The 21740-nt window shown below is 34.6% G+C and overlaps 1 protein-coding gene across 1 annotated transcript in view; it reads left to right on the top strand.

Annotated features, from left to right (window-relative positions):
- LOC126759572 (uncharacterized) overlaps positions 1–20899 on the top strand; it is a 231052-nt gene extending 210153 nt beyond the window's left edge. The window contains exon 6 of the mRNA XM_050474449.1: positions 19728–20899. Coding sequence (XP_050330406.1) covers positions 19728–19876 — 149 coding nt within the window. The 3' untranslated portion in view covers positions 19877–20899. The remainder of the gene's footprint in view (positions 1–19727) is intronic.
- Positions 20900–21740: the final 841 nt, after the last annotated feature.

The following is a 21740-nucleotide window of genomic DNA, read 5'->3' as shown; positions in this document are numbered from 1 at the left end:
TAACGCGAAAAAATATACAAGAAAATAACATAGATACCTGCTTTTATTCCATGTAAGCTCGTTGAGCTACCTGCGATATTCTGAGCTCACGCCCAACCTTAATTAACGGCTATTTAACGAAGATTATTGCACCTAACTATGAAATCTTCTACATAACTGACGTAAGGTATAAAAAGGTGCACGATAAAGAAGATTTGAATCAGTTCAATCTGTAAATCTCCTTAGTTCACAGCTCTCGAGCAGTAACGCAAACTTCTAACAAATCATTGCTAATATCTCATCATCAAAATCTACGAAAAATGGGTGCTTTACAATCGAAAAAATGTGATTATGAATCTATTTCATCCAAATCCGGACGTTATATCAATGAAGACAATGAAGTATCTAAACGACAGTCCGATTTCAAGAGAAAATATAAACCAGCATCTGCTTCACCAGCTGGAGCCGCTGCGGCTGCACATATTTTGAGCCGTTACTCTGGTTCACCACTGAAAAAACGCCTAAAATCTGATACGATCACAGGAGAGGATAAAAACACAACACAGGAATTCTCTGATATGAAAACCATGCTGAAAAATATCAATAATTTAACCGGTACATCACTTGAGATTGGAACCATACAAAGCCATGGGAAAGAAGTCCACATTGCAAATATCAAAGAAAGCACTAAAAACAAATCATATCACCATTTAGTACACAAAATATGCTTACGTGGTGGCCCATATTTTAGAAAATTCTTACCAAAGCCAATCGTTGCAGCAAAACCTCTTCTGATTCTTACAAAAACAGAAGACACAGTTGTCAAAACTAATTGTGAGACAGACCTTAGTACTATCGCTAATACAAAAGGTCACGACGATATATTGGCCCAAATTAAACTCGACAAACTGAAATCGCAGATCTTATCAAGAGTTCCGATGGAGCAAGTGATCATCATGGAAAAACTTATGGCCGAGCTGAAACAGCGCTTAGCTCAAAGATGTAAGGAAATAGAAAAAAGTGCCACCTCGCAGCAGCATCAACCGAAGAAAGACACTAAAAATTATAATTTGAAAATTCGTCATAGTTATTCTAGAAGCCGATACACGCCTTATGAAAGTTTGAAGCAAAAACGAAAAGAATATTTAGGAACATCAGTATTAGCCACTCAGCAATACGGTTCATTTCCAGAACTACGTCGAATTTTAAAGCCACGCTTCTTACCCGATATACCAGAAGAACAAGTCAAACTTATGGAAAAAGTCATGACGGAGTTGAAGGAACACATAGCTAAGAGAAACTTGAAAAAAGAAATGCAAACGTTATGCCAGACAAAAAAGAGTACATGCTTGAATGAAAAATACAGAAATGAGGTTAGATCCCAAGCTCAACACCAGCATGACTTGGCTGTGATATCTTCACGAAGTTCAGTCTTTTTTGAAATAAGTAGAAACCGAACTACGGAAATTAAATCTCAAGCTAAAGATTTGGACATGATAACCCCGCGAACCTCCCTCACGAAGGAAATGCAGCGACGCATCTCAAATCCAAACCTAAGGAAAGAAATGAAGTCAGAGGAACTCACGAATGAACTGAAACTTCGCATAGCTAAGTGTAAGCTCTTGAAAGGCATAAGTAGAAAACGAGACATCGGAATTAAATTTCAAGCTCAAGATTTAGCTGTGATATCCCCGTCAAGCTCACTCGCAGAGAAACTGATGAAGGAAATGGAGCTACGCATCGCAAAACGAGCCTTAGAGAAAGAAATGAAGGCAGCTTCAATCAAACCGAGAAAGAAATACTCCCAAGTGTCATTACCGCCGACTGCATCTGAAGGTGAAAATATAGACAAGAAGTACGTCGCTCTTTAAGACCACTTTTCTTATGTCAGATACCCATAGAACAAGCTACTCTCATTGCAAACGTTATGTCGGAATTAGAGGGATGTCTAGCGAAAAGAAGTGTGGAACATAAGGACAAAATACTCTACTCAATCCCGCCAAAGCTAATAAACCGGACTCAAGCTGCAACCGGTTGCTTACAGCCGACTAAACTAAGGATGCAAGCTCGAAACTTATATGGTAGATCACCGATCTGCTAAGTTTAGTAGTATAGTGTTTATGGTAATAATAAATATTATTCGATGTTGAAAGATAAAAATTGTATGTAAAATAAAATATACATTTCAATAATTTAAGAAAAAAAATATGTTTGAATATTTAAAGAATAAGCTCTGAATTTTGAAAAATTATTTTAACTTAAAATAACTCGAAATCTTTTTAATTTCGCTTGAACTTGTTATTTTGAAATATCGCTAACAACAGTTAATTCGTTCCGGCACAAATTACACCAAAATGTTTGTAAAAATACCAGCTGATTTATTATTAAAACTAGTTCATTGTGAGGCGGAACAAGATTACGGTTGTTTTAAGGTATTCTCGTTTAGTTTGATAACTATAAGCTTTAATGGTCCTAAATTTCAAAAGCAAAGTCAAATTCTAATCAGTTATTTTTAAATCAGCAGAATATCGTAAGTATCCCTTTATCGTCTGAACCAACAAGAATTGACAATTTCTATTTATTATTTTTGAAAAAATATGATATGTAATTGCTGAACAGCAAAAATAGTTATTATGCGAACAGATTGTTTTCAGTTTTCTTGGTTTTTAAAATTATGACATTTCTACTAATCAAAAATTTGCCATTATTTCGTTGTTCAGAAAAGGATAGGGAGTTTTTTTCCACTCTATTATAAGAACACATAATGCTAAGGAATATATTTTTATATATTTGCAACATATTGCTACGGAGTACAATAGTTTTGTTCACCTAACGGTTGTTTCAAGTGACTGTCTGTCCATCTGCCTGTGTGTGCAAGCGATAAATTTAGTAAGAATTGAGATATCGAAAATGAAACTTGGTACACTTGTTCCTTGGCAAAAAACAGAGGACAAGATCGCAAGTAGTCAAAAACCTTATAAAATTCTATAACTAAGCACTAAATTAAGATATAAAGATGTTATTTGGTACAGGGAAATGCAGTACTAAAGGACACCTATGGACTAAAAACTCTATTCAGATAAGAATTTCTACCAACAGTGTAAAAATGGATGAAATGGGATTATAACCCCGCCCTACTAAATTTGATATATGATCTTATCTTGCTTAATAATACCAAGCTGAAAAGTTTTCTCACTGTTGGACAGAGTTACAGATAAATCGCTGATCAAGTTCTGTTAAGCCGACTCAATATATGCATAAAAGGCGGAATGTTAAACCCCGCAATAAAAACTGGAATAATCTACCTACAAAATTGGAGGAGAGGTCTTCCACCTGTTGGAATATAACAAAAGTTTAAAGAAGAAATACATTCCAAAGTTGGAAGATAATACAACCTTTTACAGTACTGCTAATGAAATACATATGTGATGAATTACTGTGCATCTGCTCATTTGAGCGATCATACTACTAAACCTGAAGTCGATAATTTTATCCTGCCACTTAACACAACAGTTCATAGGTCTTTCGATAGTTTTTACATCAACTCTGAAGAAATTACTACAAAAGACCTACAAAGCTAAAAGGTCTCCTTGACATTGACGGTATTAATAATAGTTGTCTAAAATCTCTACCCAAAAAAGAATGCGCAATGCTTATTTACGCTTGAGTTACTTTCGTAAAACATGAAAAAATGCTAAATCATAGAAATAAAAAATCCTGAAAAACAATCAGAGGACCCTTGTTCTTACCGTCTTATAAGCTTACACTCATCGATGAGTAAATTACTGGAAAAGATTGTTAAAGAAAAATTAACCACTTTAGTTGAGGACAATGAAATTCTTCCAACCCAACACTTTGGCTTTAGAATTGAACCTAACACTGTTCACCCTCAAGTTAAAATAAGAAAAGTTATAAGGAGCAATTTCACAAGAAACTAAGCTTTGGGCGAAGTATTTATAGACATCGATTTCAGATTGAATTAATTAAAATTGTGCAAAACTTTCTGAAAATCGTAGTTTCTCATATTGGTAGTAACCAGTCCCTATATCTTCTCCAATCATATAACGGTTTTCTAGTACATATTTATATCACTTGTATTTCCAATCATTATTTACATCAGTATTTGCTATTTTACGAGTTCTTCCCTTAAAGTTTTATATAATTATATTCTCTAAATGGAAGATTATTTTAAGTCCGCAGAAAACACAAGTCGTTTTGTTAAGTAGAAAACGAACAGAATACTTCAGGGGCAACTGTTTTGTTTCGTGGAAAGAAAAGGTAATATATCTCGGCATTATTCTTGATACAAAATTAATTTATAAACAACACCTTTCGTATAATATTAACATAAAGACATAAATGTACCCTCTAATTAGTCGTAAATCCGGTCAAAACACTTTCATGAAACCACTATAAAAAATAGCTGCCATGCAAACTGAACGATCGGGATCAAGTTCTTGTATAGAAAACTTTCACATTTGACAATGTATCTTCACAAAAGTTGGGATAGGTTATTTTCTAAGCTAATTATATAATCTCCGAAGAACTTGTTCAGATCGGCTTACTATAGCATATAGCTGTCATACAAACTGAACGATCGGAATCAAATTCTTGCATGGGAAACATCCTCATTTGAAGACATATCTTCACGAAATTTGGTATGAGTTATTATTTATAGAAATAATGTAATATCAAACTAACGCAAAATTATAACTCCAAATGCTGTCATTCAGTTTATCAACATATATTTCTTAAACTTGTTTCATAAGCATAGCAAACTGTACATATTCTTATTTTTTCTCTTTAAAAGGGTTTTATTATTTAATTTTTCCCTCTTATTATGCATATATTGTCATAATTAAGCTTATATCATAACAATCATTGTTATACTTAAGTAGACAAGATAATTATATCTAAATTCTTATTTTAATTATTAGTCGACACCACTTTTATGTACTTGAATTTGTCAAAAAATAAATAACTTATTTATCCAATAAACTACGTCTTCGTATAAATCGCAGTACTCTTTAACATTTTACCCTCGTCCACTGTAATCGTGCTTGGAAAAGTAGTTTGTAGAATATCTACGTAGCGGATCAATGATTTTCAGAATTCAAACCAAAGAAGAAACAAGAGAGTATGAGAATTGTACAAAATTTTCCAGAGGAAGAGTGTCAAGATCTATAAATAAACTCCGAAATATATTGTGGTCAGATAACTCGATGTCGGAAATTTGCCATCACAAAGGTAGAAACAGTGAAAGTCAATATCTTATGGAATTTTCCAGAGAGCGTTTGTCCGGATCCATGAATTAATTTTGAAATATATTGTGGTCAGACATCTCAAACATTAAGGTATTTAATATTATAGTAAATTCGCTTTTTTGACCCGGCAATATACCACTGCAATATCAATATAGATGACCCAAAATATAACATTAAAGCAAAAAACTGAACAAGGTGTTCCAAGTTTGATATTATGCTTGTCAGTCTCCTGAACTCAACCCACTAGATAAACTCGTGAATCAAGTAGTTAAAGATATTTGTTTAGCATAATTTTGTTTGTTATGTTTTAAGGTTTTAAGAGTATATTGAATCAGTAGTTCAAAATGATCTCGTACAAAGAAATAAACTACTTTTTAATGTGGAATTTGACTGGGTTGAATTAAATGTAATTATACCCCGAACAAGGTATATGAGTTTGTCAAGAAGTTTGTAAAGCCCAGAAGGACATGTGATGAGCTGCGTCGATTTCGTCATAATATATACGCGAACTAATCCTTCAGTTTTTAAGACTTTGTTCTGAAATTTGGAACACGTCATTTTTTACCCAAAGAACTGCTCATTTGTTGAAATCGCCGTTTTTGGACCACTATAGCGCATAGCTGCCATACAAACTGACTATAAATTTCTTGAACTGAATATATTGTATTTGTGAAGGGTAATATAGCTTCGTTGCAATCGAAGTTAACGTATATACTTGTTCTGAAATTATTTTCTGCAAAAATTTAGAAAATTTAAAAGACAATTTTCGTCTGACCGCCTAATTTTTTAGATAAAGTTACGACATGAAATGTTTTAAAACTTTGAGGTCATATTTTTGTAGTCCAGGTTAAAATATAGAATAATTAAAAAAATGATAAAAATGTTATTTTGAATCTGCAAAATTACTAAAAAAGGTTCTCCACTGATGGAGTGTTTGATGCCTTCAGCCTTCAACGTGGTTGAAAACAAACAATAAAAACAAAATACGGATTAATAACAAATATACAATGACCCAGGAAGACGGCCGGCGCTTTGACATGACGAAGTTAAGAAAACTTGTAAATTATCTGTTTTGTACCTGCTTTTGTCCTTTGTAAGCTCGGGGAGCTACCTACGGTATTCATACCTCACGCCCAACCTTAATTTGCGATTACTTAACGAAGATTGTAAGCTTGTTAGCTACCTGTGTAAGGTATAAAAAGGTGCGCGATAGCGAAGATTTTAAACAGTTCAACCTGTAGATCTCTCTAGTTCACAACTCTCGAGCAGTAGCGCAAACTTTTAATAAATCATTCGCTAATAGCTTATCTTAAACAAAATCTACGAAAAATGAGTGGTATGGAGTTGAAAAAATGTGATTATGATTCTCTTGCACCTAAATCCGAAAGTTATATCAATGAGGACGAAATGGAGATTAAACGACAGTTCAACTTCAAGAGAAAATATACACCAGAATCTGATTCACCAGCCGGGGGTGCACGTATTTCGAGCGGTTGCGATGGTTCACCGCTGAAAACACGTCTTAAATCTGACACGATCACAGGAGAGGATAAATACACACTACAAGAATTCGCTGATATTAAACCCACGCTGAAAAATATCAAGAGTATAACTGGTAAATCACCTGAGCTTGAAACCATAGAAAGCCACGGGAAAGAAGTGCACTATAGTGCTAATATCAAAGAAAAAGTGTATGATATAGAAAAAGCCATGGCAGAGTTGAAGGAACATGCTCAAACCCAACGAATCTCCCTTTCAAAGGAATTTACGGGAACCTCACACAATTTTGCTATGATATCACCACGATATTCTCCCTCAGAAGAGCTCACAAGGGAACAAGAACGGCACATTGCTAACAGTAAGTGCTTCTCTAGAAGGAATGAAGAACGCACAACTGAAATTATATATCAAGCTCAAACTCAGCATGATTTGAGTGTGATATCCCCACGAAGGTCTCTCTCTGAGGAACTCACGAAGGAACTGGAATTTAGCAACGCTAGGAGTAAACTGTTAACTGAAATAAGTAGAAACCGAGCTACCGAAATTAAATATCAAGCTGAAGATTTGGCTGTGATATCCCCGCGAAACTCCCTCTCAGAGGAGCTCACGAAGGAAATGGAGCGACGCATCTCAAGTCCAACCCAAGAGAATGAAATGAAGTCACAGGAACTCACAAAGAAACTGGAACTTCACATTGCAAAAAATAAGCTCTTGACTGGAATAAGTAGAAAACGTGACATTGGAATTAAATCTCAAGCTGAAGATTTGGTTGTAAATCTCCGCGAAGCTCACTCTCAGAGGAACTCACCAAGAAAATGGAGCTACGCATCGCAAAACGAGCCCTAGAGAAAGAAATGAAGGCAGCTTCAATCAAACCGGACATTATTGAATCCGACAACACACACCAGGACCGATATTCGCCTTACGAAATAGCTAAACAAATGAGAAAGAAATGCTCCCAAGTGTCGTTACCGACTGCATCTGAAGGTGAAAATTTAGACCAAGAAGTACGTCGATCTCTAAGGCCACTTTTCTTATCTCAGATACAGAGAGAGCAAACTAAACTCATTGCAAGCGTTATGTCGGAACTTAAAGAATGTCTAGCGAAAAGAAATGCGGAAAACACAGACAACCCCCTCCACTCAATCCAACCAAAGCTAATATATCGAAACCAAGCTGCAGCCCGTAGTTCAAAACCGGTTAAATTAAGAATGCAAGCTCGAAATGTATAGATCATAGATATACAAAATTATCCCTAAAAGTATTTATAGATAGTTATAGTTATTCGATGTAGCAAATTAAAATTTGTATGTATGTATTTTGTGTATGTAAAATAAAATATGTGTTTTAAAAAAGGGAATTTTAGGTTCACATGTATTTAAAAAGTGTGCTCTTGATTCTTTGAAATAATTTCGGGTAATTTCATTTGCATTTTTCAGTGCAGACATTAAAGTAATGTTATCGGTAAATATCCCTTTAGCTTTAACAAATATTTGTGTTTTATTGTCCTATTTAATTCTATAAAATTTCTAGAATATTGTTTCAAATGCTTAAATTTTTCCTTATAATGGTTTTGGAGATTCAGCCTTGAAAGTTCGCTTAAATGTTCAAGCACATTTGTATCTAAACTGTTTTCAACCGCTCATACTGGATTTGTGGACAGATCTTCGAGATATTTAAAAGGTCAAACGAAGGAGCAATTATTTAAAAAACGTTCTCCGTTATATTACTCATATTCTCGTCGCTAGTAGTAATAGATGTGTGGTCTGCATAGGTTTTTACTTAGCTCTGGTTCTATCCTTTCAGATTTCAAGTCACACTAAAAGAAAGGTGCATGGCGCAGAAGCCTGCGACACACCAACGAAGTTCACAACATCTTTCTATTCTTATAAATTTACATAAAGACAGAAAATCTCTTCGAAATTAATCAAAATACAGCTTAAAGATGTCCGATGGAAGGGTAAGAATATGGAGGGAAGCAAACACTTCATTTAAATGCGGTGTATCATCTGTGATGGTTTGGGGATGTTTCAGTGCTTCGGGAGTAGGAAATTTGCACTTTATTGATGGAATAATTAATGCTAAGAAGTAGATAGACATTTTAAAATGAAATCTACACCAAATTTTTGAAAAATTGGGTTTAGGAAGGACACTGACCCCAAAGATAACTGTCCAAAATACCTTCTTCGAAGCCTTGACATAAACTCAATTTTCTGAGTTGAAAAATTTAATCAAAAATTATAGTATTAAAAACCTTTAGGACCTTAAAAGAGCTTCAAGTAAAATACACCCTGCGAAATATTTACAAAGCCACCGTAAAATTTCATATTTTTCTTAGAAAAATTGGTGTAAGTGTTCACAGATTCTGTATTTTAAATTTACGGGATGACGTTTGAATTATTTCATAATCATTTAATATTTTAATCACAGTAGGCGGTGAATATTTAACAAGAACCGTTATCTCTAAACGAAATATTTATAAAGCCAGAGGGCGCTTATTTGATTCCATTTTTATTTTAGTTGTGACAAATAAGACTACATGTGAGTTATTAATTATTATTGCATAAGTAATTTAATTAGCTATTTAATTTTATAAAGAATGTCTCGTGGAAAAACTTTAACGGAAGAAGAGAAAGGAAAAATTATTGCATATCATGAAGAGGGTTTGTCAAATCGAGACATCTCAAGGCGTTTAAATAGGTCGAAGGATATTGTAAGAAATTTTTTAAAATTAGGGACCAATTATGGAAAAAATAAGAGAAGTGGGAGGCCTCCAAAAGTGAACGAAAGGCAAAAACGTAGCATTAAACGACTTATCATGCAGGAAAATGTAAGTGCGAGACAAATAAAACAGCAAGTTAATTTGGAGATAGGAGTACGACGAGTACAACAAATACTTAAATGTGAATTAGATTGTATTTATGATAAAAAATGCGCCAAACCGTCATTGACCGAAAAACACAAATTGGCCAGGCTTTGTTTCGCCGAAAAATATCGCTTTTGGGACGACGAGTGGAAAACCGTTATTTTTACTGACGAAAAAAAATTCAATTTATATGGCCCCGATGGTCTCCAAAAACATTGGAGGCCCATAGAGTCTACTAGGCAGAAATGTAAGCGACGAAATTTTGGTGGCGGATCACTTATGGTTTGGGCTGGGATAACTTACAGAGGAAAAACTCCAGTTTGCTTTGTAACAACAAAAATGGACTCGGAATACTACATTAAATTACTGGATGAAGTTCTTATTGATTTCGGAGAGGAATTTGTTGGAAATGAATTCATTTTCCAGCAAGACAATGCAGCGATACATCGTTCCAAGAAAACAGTTGATTTCTTGCTGGCTCGGAATATTAAATTTCTCGATTGGCCTGCAATTAGTCCCGACCTAAACCCTATTGAAAACCTTTGGTCCGTGTTATCAGCCAAGGTTTTCGAAAAGGGACGGCAATTTGATAACGTCAAATGTCTAAGAAATGCCATCGTTGAAAAATGGGAAGCAATTGATCAAACCGTTATCCATTCTTTAACTAATTCTATGCCCAGACGATTGGAAGAAGTTATTGCTAACAATAGAGGTCATACATCATATTAAACATTTTATTTTTCTCTTAATTACTAAAAATATAATGCATAATTAAAGTGGCTTTATAATTATTTCGTTCGGCTTATTTAAATTATGTTTGAGAAAACTTGCATAATTTATTTTTTTTTCCTAAAACTAAGCATAACATTAATTGAGTTAAATATTTATTCGAAAAAATAATAAATAATAGCAAAATTATAGATTTTTCTTTCATTATTGAGCTCAACGAAAGTGGCTTTATAAATATTTCGCGGGTGTATGTCCAAAACTCACCATAAAATTGATGAAATCGATGTCACGTCGCTTACATTCAGTTTTAAAACAAAGAGCGTATCCAGCAAAATATTAATTTTTATATAACATTCATTTTTTTGTAGTTTCTTTAAAATACGAAATTTTTTAAGAAAAATAAATTTGTTTAATGAAATGCAATATATATACGTTTATACTTAAATGACATACACCTTTTTACACCTTGTACCTAATTGATAATATTTTTTTATGTGCAAAATTGATATAAAATATGTGGTGTGCGAATATGGATTTTGCATACTGTACGTCGATAGCCACGAGGAAATTAAGACATTAATCTCTATCGCATTACGTCAGATAATGCCTTTAGAAGCAAGAAAGCAGTAGATGTAGCGGCTGCATATATATACTGGGTTCTCGAATTTGCGGGGACTGAAACAGCTGAAGAGATTGCTGAAAGCACGATCCGTTTAGGTACCGGACAAGTACAGGAAATGCGGATTTCATTACGAAATAATGAAATTACGGAAAGGCAGATCGTTGGAATGTCTTAGGTACATGCAGAATCGCCAATATCAAGTGCAAGAGCCCTTTTATTATACAGGTATAAACCTGTTATTTGGTACAGGGAAATGAAGTAGCAAGGACATCTGTAGACTAACAATTCTGAAGAAGTAGGCGTTGCTCCGTCTACTAAGCGAAACCTGGTTAAAAACAATAAAGTTGCAAGATATTGTGAAAACTTGTTTTATCGTAATCTGTTCTGGACTTCAAATGCCTCCACAGAATCACAGCTACGGAATCGTTAAAAATGTTGCAGAAGTATTTTGGGCAGTCTGCATAATGCACATACATAAGTAGTATTTGAGCGGCTAAAAGCGTTCAGTGAAAGTCTAGAAGTTATCGAAGACTTACACTTTTTCATGGTAAGAAAAAGAAAAAAGTGGAAAGGTTTTTTGTGAGTCCAGGTAAAATTTGATCAGAAGCTATAATTAAAAAAAAAACCACACAAGTACTTATCGTTTCAAGTCCATGAATATCTAGACCCGACGCTGCTTTTTTATGTAGATTTAATTCTTAGAAGTATAAAAGCAGAATTTATCTGGGTTAAGGAAACCGAAAATATTAAGCGATGTGTGGCTCATTATTTGGATCTTAATGAGATTGACTGGGAAACATTTCTATTTTGCAACTGACATATTTTATTAATTCAATGCTGTTGTATTTGTATAAGTTCAAATATAAGCGTTGTTTTCTTAAAAATATTTAATGTCTACAAACAAAATTATTAATTAAAAGAAATTTCTGAATTCTACACTTTTATTAAAAAATACTGGATCATTCCAGGTAAAATTGAATTATTTGTTCTCCTCTCCGATTGTCGGCAAAGTTTTATTATAAGGATGGCGGCGCAATGATGACCCACGACGCGTTCTTCTTGTTTTACAGCTAATCTGTTTCTGAGACTCATCCCTTTTCATATTTTTTTGGCAGATTGCGAATGCTCTATCCCAAGTGCATATAATAGGTTTCTTATGTGGCTGCAACTTCGATTCGCATTCCAAATTCACCGCATTGTAGTCCGTGGGTTTAGATGCACTTTCCTGGCATAATGCGTAGGCTCTATCCCATGGATACGAAATGGGTTCTTTATGTGGTCGTCTTTTGGATTTTTGTTTCTTCGGTGTTGTAGTGGGTCTTACTGACGTTAAATTCTCATCATCATAGTTTGTATTTTTAGATGCACTCTGCTGACATAAAGCATATGCTCGATCCCATGGATAAGAAATGGGCTCTTTATGCGGTCGTCTCCTGCATTTTTGTTTCTTCGGAGTTGTAGTCGGTCTTACGGAAACCAAATTCTCTGTATTATTGTAGGTGGATTCAAGCGCACTTTCCTGGCATATAGTATAGGCCCGATGCGGTGTATAAGTTGTCGGCTTCTCAGCACGGATATAGGTTTTTGATTTAGGTTTACGCAGCGAAGGTGACACAGGTCCATCGGTTAATACTGGATTAGTGGTTGTCAGATCAGGTTTTATTGAAGTAACCGTATTATGTTGGCTTGGCAACGTTGTACTATTTTCACCATTGGAAGCACATTTTTTCGAATGCTGAATACCCATTTTAAGGAAGCTTGTTCTGAGTTTGATACGATGTGACTTGAAGAAACTGCGGAAGCTGACTATGGCAATACTAGAGATCACAGAACCTTTTATACCCGAAAAATATTGTGGTAGTGTTGGGAAAAGTTTTGGTTTTAAATGATCTTTTAAAAGATATTGAACCTTCACAGGTGAAAAAGATTGTAGGTAGAACTTAAAGGTTACCTTTACTTTATTGTGTTACCTAGTTACCTGCGAAGTTATTAAGGCATTGTTCTTTTTACTCCTGCTTTGTTATTACTAATGATTGTCCGTGATAAAAATAGCATTCAACAGAATTTAAGTTTACGAAAATTGTGGTTTTTAGGTTCTGAGTCTTTGGTTTTCCAATTACAAGCAATTTAATATCTTGTTTTTTTGTTTTTTATTAGCATTGGCACGCGCCAAAAATGTGATACGCTGTTTTTTAGATTTGTTTGCCGGTGCCCTTCTGGAAATATATGATTTAACTTTAAGAAGTTTTCAATATTACCCAGATTCATCTGAACAGTAAATTTATTATTTCAGCACTTTTTGCTAAGGTCAAAATATTCTTTGTCTCATTATGCAATAAAATACACTGATGTAGTATAATATATGTTTTCGTTTATAAAATAATATAAACATTTTGTTCGAGTTTTAAAGTAGCCACTGAGAAGAAAAGATGTTAAAGTTTCCGAACATTCGAGTTATCGTGTCTTCAAGTTTTCAAGAGTTCACTGTATAGTATATCGATACATTCCTTATAATTTTACTTTTAGGATTAGACATTTAATATTTAACCGATAAAGGGGAGGAAAGGAAGTAAGTTGAGAAAAGTAAGCTGTGTAAATCAAAGAGTTCCTAACCTAAGGACACGGGATCAGAGGGATTGTTACAACAACTGACTTATGATTATGGAATATTAGACCAACTCGAGGAAATAATATACATTATATATAAACCTCTTCTTTGCTTCAGGGTGTCAAAAAATGCTCAAAACTGCAACTCCAAGCATAGTTTTCATGAATGATTGATTCTAAATTAAATGAATTCGTTTTTTTAAGTATATAGGTTAAATGAGGAGCTGAACATTTTGCATATATTCAATAGTATTGACTCAATACCGATGCATATACATACATTATATGCATGTAGATTAGAGAGGATCTATACTTTTCCATAAAATTGCGCGTGCGGGAACTGTTCTACGGGTCATTCTGAACAACTTTGCCTAAGAGAAATGGATGTAAAACCGCTTTCAAGCCAGCCATTTTTAGATAAAGTTTAGTTTGGGAAATCCTTTAAAATATATACATAAATGAGCAGTATGATAAGCTGACTCGATTGCGCCATGTTCGCCTGTTTGCTATCCTTCTGTACATATTTTTTTTTAAATTTCGTTCTAAGTTTTGGAATACGTGCTTTTTTCCATAAAGCTGCCCATTTGTCGGATCCGGCGATTTTGGGATACTATAGCATATAGTTCCTATAAAAACTGACCCATCAAACTCAAGTTCTTGTAAAGAATCTTTTGTATTTGGGAATAATCTCCATGCAACCGAAGTTAACTTTTTTTCTTGTTCTTTAATTATTTTCTGCAAAAATTTGAAAATTTAAATAAATAAAGTCGATTTTTCGAAATTTTTTGGAGAAAACTACTGCACGAAATGTTTTCAAACCTCCGGATATTTTTCTGTATATTTTAAGGTATATACTATGGAAATATGTCAAAATATATATTAATATTTATAAGCGTATATATTTTTTCCTACATTCACTACTATTATTTTGTAAACAAATTGTATAGATTCAGTTTGGTATTGAAAATTTAATTATAATATAGAATATAAAATAATTTTAAATATTTCAATTAATTAAAAGTTCATTACCTCAAGTCATATCATATCCTCAACAGTGCACCATATTCCGTCTGTGCCACATGATTTATCATTCACAAACAAATACAAATCACTTTACACCGGTTTATTCACGAATATTTCTGTCTATTTTCGACCAACTTTTCACATAAGCACTGTTGTTCCATTGTAATCATTTTCATTTTAATGCAAAAATCATATGAGAGCATACGGCAAAATTAACGGAAATCGTTTATTTTCTTTGTTCTCGGCTACGTTTGCTGCTTTAGCAATGTATATGTGTCGGCACGCAATATATAATGTTGCATTATTAAAGATCTGGAAATAAAAAGAGAATATGTGAAATTAATAGAGATTACCTTAAAAACATAAGAACACATTTAATTGTAAAGAAAATCTAACGGAATAATGCATAGATAATTAAAATCGAAATATTTTTAGCAAAAGTCATCTGTACAAGAAAGAAGCACTTTAATACAAGGTAATTACATAGACAAGTAAACGACATGTGTTCTACCTGCATTTATCACATGTAAGTTTGGTGAGCTACCTGCGATATTCGTATCTCACGCCCACCCTTAATTAACGATTTCTTAACGAAGATTGTAAGTTGGTTAGTTACCTGCATAAGGTATAAAAAGGTGCGAGACAGAGAAGATTTTAAACAGTTCAACCTGCAGATCACTTTAGTTCACAACTCTCGAGCAGTAGCGCAAACTTTTAATAGCTAATATTGCTAATATCTCATCTTAAACAAAATCTAAGAAAAATGGGTGTTCAACAATCGAAAAAATGTGACAATGAATCTATTTTACAAAAATCCGCAAGTTATATCAATGAAGACGGAAAGGTGACTAAACGGCAGTCTGATTACAGGAGAAAATATAAACCAGCATCTGCTTCACCAGCCGGAGCCGCTGCGGCTGCACGTGTTTTGAGCCATTACTCTGTTTCTCCACTGAAAAAACGCCTAAAAGTCCGATAAGATCACAGGAGGGGATAAAAACACAAAACAGGAATTCTCCGATATGAAAACCACGCTGAAGAATAACAAGAATATAACAAGTACATCACTTGAGTTACGAACCATAGAAAACCACGGGAATGAAGTCCACACTGCAAATACCAAAGAGCGCACTACAAAAAAATCCTATCACCGTTTAATGCACAAAATAAGCTCGCAGATCTTATCAAGAATTCCGTTGGAGCAAGTGATCATCATGGAAAAACTTATGGTTGAGCAAAAACAGCGCTTGGCTCAGAGATGCATGGAAACAGAAAAAAGTACCACCTCGCAGCAGCAGCTAAAGAAGAAAGACACTATAAATTATAGTTTGAAAATTCGTCATAGTCAGAGTTAATTATTTTAGTATTAAAATAATAAATAACCGTTTTCAGCAGATTATTTGTTTATATCTAATTTCACTTGCACCTTTGTGTGTAAAAAGGAAGGTACTGCCATTTGGAAATATCGTCCAGCAACAAAGAATATGCTGTTTCAAAAATACCCGTTCATTAAAATTCATTAAAACTCGTTCACTTTGCGAACTAAGAATATCTTAACCCTTTACCTGGTCATGTGACAGAAATGTTACAAACCCTATTTTTAACTGTAATTTTACCATTCTTATTTAATATAGTCATATTGGTTTTTGTAACACAACCGGTACAAACTGTGAATAGTATAAAAGTAATAAGATAGAGCGAGACATCCCTATTGTAACGTATTTTTGTGCCAAAAGTGTAGTGCATTATGTTTGGTGATTTCACAACAAGTGCTGAAATTGGTGACGAAAAGCGGTTTTTGTGAATGTGAAAAACGTGTTTGTTTGTTTAAATTCATTGGGTGAGCATGTAATTTAGTGATTTTACTAAGTGCAATCGAAAAAAAATTTCATTTGTCTTTTCTATATTGTATTTATTGTTTGTTACATATATGTCACATTGCCTTACAGCGCGAATATATTTTTAGCAGAATGTCTAAAACTTTGAGCAAGGGTGAAATTCGAGAAATTCTTGACGAGAGATTGATGATGATGATGATGTGGATGATCCTAATTATAATGAAGAGTTGGTACATGCTGATTTTGATGAAGTGGTTGAGAATATATTAGAAGATATTGAAAATGAAAATATGGAATTGTGTGCAGATCCGTCGAACGATGTTCCGCCCATTTTGGCAGAGAGAGCACAAAAACAAAAAAAACGTTACAATGACATTCTCTGGAAAAAAAAGAATTTAGTTTTGGAAGAGCACCAATTGCGTTTTATAGGCAATACATCATTGCCCGATGATATAAAGATTATCGAAACGCCAAATGAATATTTCTTGTACTTATTTCCAAAAGAATTGATAAAGTTTATTGCCAATGAAACAAATTTGTATGTTGTCCAAAAGGACGTTAATGATCCATTTCGTGTATCAGAAATGGATATTCAGCAATTTATTGGAGTAGTTTATATGATGTCCTTAGTACAACTTCCTAATGTACCCAGTCACTGGAGCAAAATTGGTACATCCATGATACAAGAAGCGATGCCGCTGAAAAATTTTGAAAATTTACGACGTCGCATACACTTTAACGACAACAGCAAAAATTTGCCGTCGCCTGATAAAAATGTTGACAGAATGTACAAAATACGCCCGATCCTGGATGAGTTAAATAAGAATTTTGCAAAAGTGCCTCTTGAACAACATCTATGCGTCGATGAACAAATATGTTCCACAAAAGCCCGAAACCTTTTGAAACGCTACCTGCCAAACAAGCCTCATAAATGGGGCTACAAAATATTTGTTCTCTGCGGGACAACTGGATTTGCTTACAAAATTAAACCGGAAACTGGCAAAGAAAATATCGTTGGGGATAACGAGCCGGATTTGGGAGCCTCTTCCAATATAGTCATGAGACTGTCACGTATGATTCCACGAAACCAAAATTTCAAACTTTATTTCGACAATTATTTTACTTCAATTCCACTGCTCGTATACTTGGCAAATGAAGGTTTATTCAGTGTGGGAACAATTCGGAGGAATAGAATTCCCAATTGTAAGCTAACAAGCGAAAAAGAAATGATGAAAAAAGAGAGAGGATCTGCCGTAGAGTACGTGTGTCAGGCTGAAGGAATTGACATTTCAACAGTTTCGTGGAAAGATAGTAAGATTGTAAATCTCGCATCGACTTTCCTTGGTGAAATACCAAAACGTAAAGTAAAAAGGTACGATAAAATTCAAAAGAAGTACGTTGAAATTGATCGTCCGTCTATTGTTGGTGAATACAACGTGCATATGGGTGGTGTAGACCTTATTGATTCCATCATGGGAAGATATAAAATAAAACTTCGAAGTACAAGATGGCAAGTTCGAGTATTTTACCACCTATTAGATTTAGTGATGGCAAACGCTTGGCTTCTATATAAAAAAAAATCGATCCAATAACACAGAAAAGTTGTTGCTTGCGGCAGAGTTTCGCTTACAGATCGCGGAAACACTTTTAAAATACGGACAAAAAATCAACGTCAAGAACACTAGATCCCTCGAACCACAAATACAAGCGAAAAAACGCAAAGGACCAGGGCAGCACGCCCCTCCACAAGCTTTACGACTTGATCAAGTTGGTCATTGGCCAATATGGACGGAAAAGAGGATAAGATGCAAGATGCCTAATTGCCAAGGAGTTACCCAACCAATGTGTGAAAAATGCGGAATTGCATTGTGCTACAACAAGCATAATAACTGTTACCGTGCATACCATTTGACATAAATTTAATTTTCCCTTGCCAGGCAATGTAACATATCTGTCACAAAAGATATTTTCTTAAATAAAAAGTAAAAAAAAAATTAAAAAATAAAATCTAAGAAAGTTGTATTTTTATTTTGACTGACGCTACCGAAAAACAAAAAAATATTCAAAATTTGTGCCTTGCCCGATTAAGGGTTAAGGTATTATTGTCTAGAAGTTTACAAAAATCGAAACATTTTTAAATTTCGACAGTTCATATATTCGAATCAAGAAACACTGTAAAGGTGGTTACATAGAAGTTATAAGCCCTGTACAAAGAAAAAGTTTTTTTAGAATGTACAAAGAAAAGGTTTTCTTACTAAAACTTGAAATTATCATTTAGCTTGTATGGCATTGATTTGATCTGACATGCTGCCATGCCATGATACATCCTTGAGAATTTGTGCGCTCGAGGCTAGCTAAACGCCTTTTTCTCGAAACTATGTTTTTAAAGTCGTTTGAAAAAATTTCTCGAGAAATACTCGACCGATCTTCATGATATTTTACACAAGCCTTTGAGATATAATTCTTAAAGACTTGGACGAAGGATCTTTTTTCGATTACAACTATTTGAAAAAAAAAATGTCGCGAAATTTTCACTGAAATTAAATTTTGTTGTGAAAATGTCTGCCAAAAATCTAATTTTCGGTTTTTTTACTCGTCCAAGTTTTATGTTAAGGTTTTGACTAAAACAATTTTATTTTTTTAATGCATTTATTTTTTTAGAGCATTCTGGAGGAGTTATCCTGCCAACGCACATTTTTACGAAGGGTCGCCGGAGTTGACCGGGGTTTAAAATGTCAGAATTCTAATAAAATATTTAATTTTTTATGTGAAAAAAAGGTTGAAAAACTGTGTTTTACCCGAGGAAATCCATGTAAGCCCTTAAGCAATTTCCTTTTCTTTTTATTGAATTTCAAAGTCTTTCACCGGATATCGGATGGCTGTTATAAAGAAATGTAGCAGCAACTCCAGAAAATCGATTATCTGCTCATTTCCTCTTCTATAATTTTTCATTACCCTTCCTTATTTGTTGTTGATTAAATGCAAAATGCGTGTCAGAGCAACAATGTATGTCGCCAATGCAGATTACGTAAATACAACACTGTTCACAGTTCATTGAAATTACAGTCGTAATATGCTTTAATTGTTGTTGGTGTTATTGTGCAACTTGCAACAGAAGCCTCGAAGTGCAGTTTAAAATTAAATGCAGCAAAGGTCGTTATACACACTTTACAATTACATCCCTTTTAAATTCGAATGCTGCAAGCGTCTATAGACCCTTTATTTCAGTGCTATTGTTTTAAAGTATAATATAATTTACTCCCTTGATAAACTCAATTTATCCCTTTGTCTCTTTGCAGGTTATGCTGTGAATATGCGCCCTCGGCAAAACTCGGTGTTCGTTGGCTCCAGCCCCAGTCAGTTTATGATGCCCCGACCGCCGCGTAAAACACGCTCCGCCATGGACTTACATTCGATGGTGCTGGATGAAGCGGCGGAGCAGGTTTAAACACATTTCCATGTTTACTATGAAGCACACCAACGCTTAAGATCAACACTAAAGTTTCTTATGTAAAAAATATGAATGCTTTTGCTCACTATCACTCTCAAACTATATGAATGAAGTCAATAGAATATTTACTCTAATGTAATTAATTGTTTGCTCTCGCACTTGTTATTTGCTACAAGTCACTACTATTTACCAAACAATACTATATTATATATATCTTTTAAACAGTATATATACTTACGAACATATTTTTATGCTTAAGAATTCTTCCTACTATAATGAAATAATATTATATCAGTTGCGTTCTTATTATATATGTATGTGCGTGGATTTCATGTTTCTATGACAACTATCGAAACTTCGTCTTATTCTAAGCCACCTACTAACTAGAACTATGTATATATAGTACATATATCTAGTATATTATATAAGCAATTGAGTGTTTTATACATTTTATATATATATGTATATGTTATATGTATATAAATACTAGCTATGAACTCTTCACTAAAAATGGAACGGAAGATACATTGGCTTCGAGTCGTTATATTTTTATATACACACTCCTTGATATTATAATCTAGAGTTGCCGCTGTTAAATTTTTTCAATATCTTCTGCGTGAAAAAAATATGAAAAGAACCGAATTCGAAAGTAAATTTATTTGCTCGCATACCCTTGGCTGTCGTTGCTTTCAAATTTCAATCTCTACCAGTTTGGTATTTTATTTGCTTTTTAGAAAATACTATATTATATTCATATCCACTATTGTGCTGGATTTAAAAAATGCTTCTGATAGTATCTTCACAAAATGAGTAAGTATTGAAATATACTATAAGATGATCAAAGAGAAATTTGTCTATTGAACTAACTCCAGTAAAATAAGCTTAGCGGATTGTCTTCCGTCGGAATATTCTTGGCAAACCTTTAAACAAGGCTCTATTTTCATATAAGTTATTATTAACTGGTACCCTTGGTCACTTGATTTGGAATTATTAGAGAAATTGGAAGATTTTGGAAGTCGATATATATATATATATATATGTATATGTATATGGAGGATGGAGTCATGTGTAGAAGTTCACGTAAGTGAGGAAAGTTCTCTGATCGCCATTCACTTGGGAGTGGCCAGAAACGATTCTTTTACACATGGCTCAAGCAGCTCACTACTTCCGGTCTTTGACCAAGTATCCTCTGGGTAGCCTAAGAACATCCGTTCGAAGGCGAGCTAAAGTGAGAAGGCGAAACATTCCCTACAAGGGTTGTGCGCTGGGTTTGGGACCCGCCACGTAAAAAACACCCCCAGTGAAGAGCTACAACCAGCCTCGGATAAGAGACCCCTCTTTTGATGACGACCATGGCAAACGAAATAAGGACTACGAATTGCGGGCATGCACCTGGAATGTCCGGTCCCTTAATTGGGAAGGTGCCGCTGCCCAGCTGGTTGATGTCCTCGTAAAGACAAAGGCTGACATCACCGCCGTCCAAGAAATGCGATGGACGGGACAAGGACAGAGACGAGTAGGTCCTTGTGACATTTACTACAGTGGCCATATAAAGGAGCGCAAGTTTGGTGTAGGATTCGTGGTGGGAGAGAGACTCCGTCGCCGAGTACTATCATTCACTGCGGTGAATGAACGTCTAGCCACAATCCGCATCAAAGCGAGGTTCTTCAACATATCGCTGATTTGCGCCCACGCCCCGACGGAAGAGAAGGACGATGTGACCAAAGATGCCTTCTATGAGCGCTTGGAGCGCGCTTATGAGAGCTGCCCCCGCCACGATGTCAAAATCGTTCTTGGCGACTTTAACGCCAGGGTGGGCAAAGAAGGTATCTTTGGCACGACGGTCGGTAAATTCAGCCTC

The sequence above is a fragment of the Bactrocera neohumeralis genome, chromosome 5 (genome assembly GCF_024586455.1).
Source record: "Bactrocera neohumeralis isolate Rockhampton chromosome 5, APGP_CSIRO_Bneo_wtdbg2-racon-allhic-juicebox.fasta_v2, whole genome shotgun sequence".
NCBI classification, from domain to species: domain Eukaryota; kingdom Metazoa; phylum Arthropoda; class Insecta; order Diptera; family Tephritidae; genus Bactrocera; species Bactrocera neohumeralis.
This window is presented reverse-complemented; position numbering and strand designations above follow the sequence as displayed.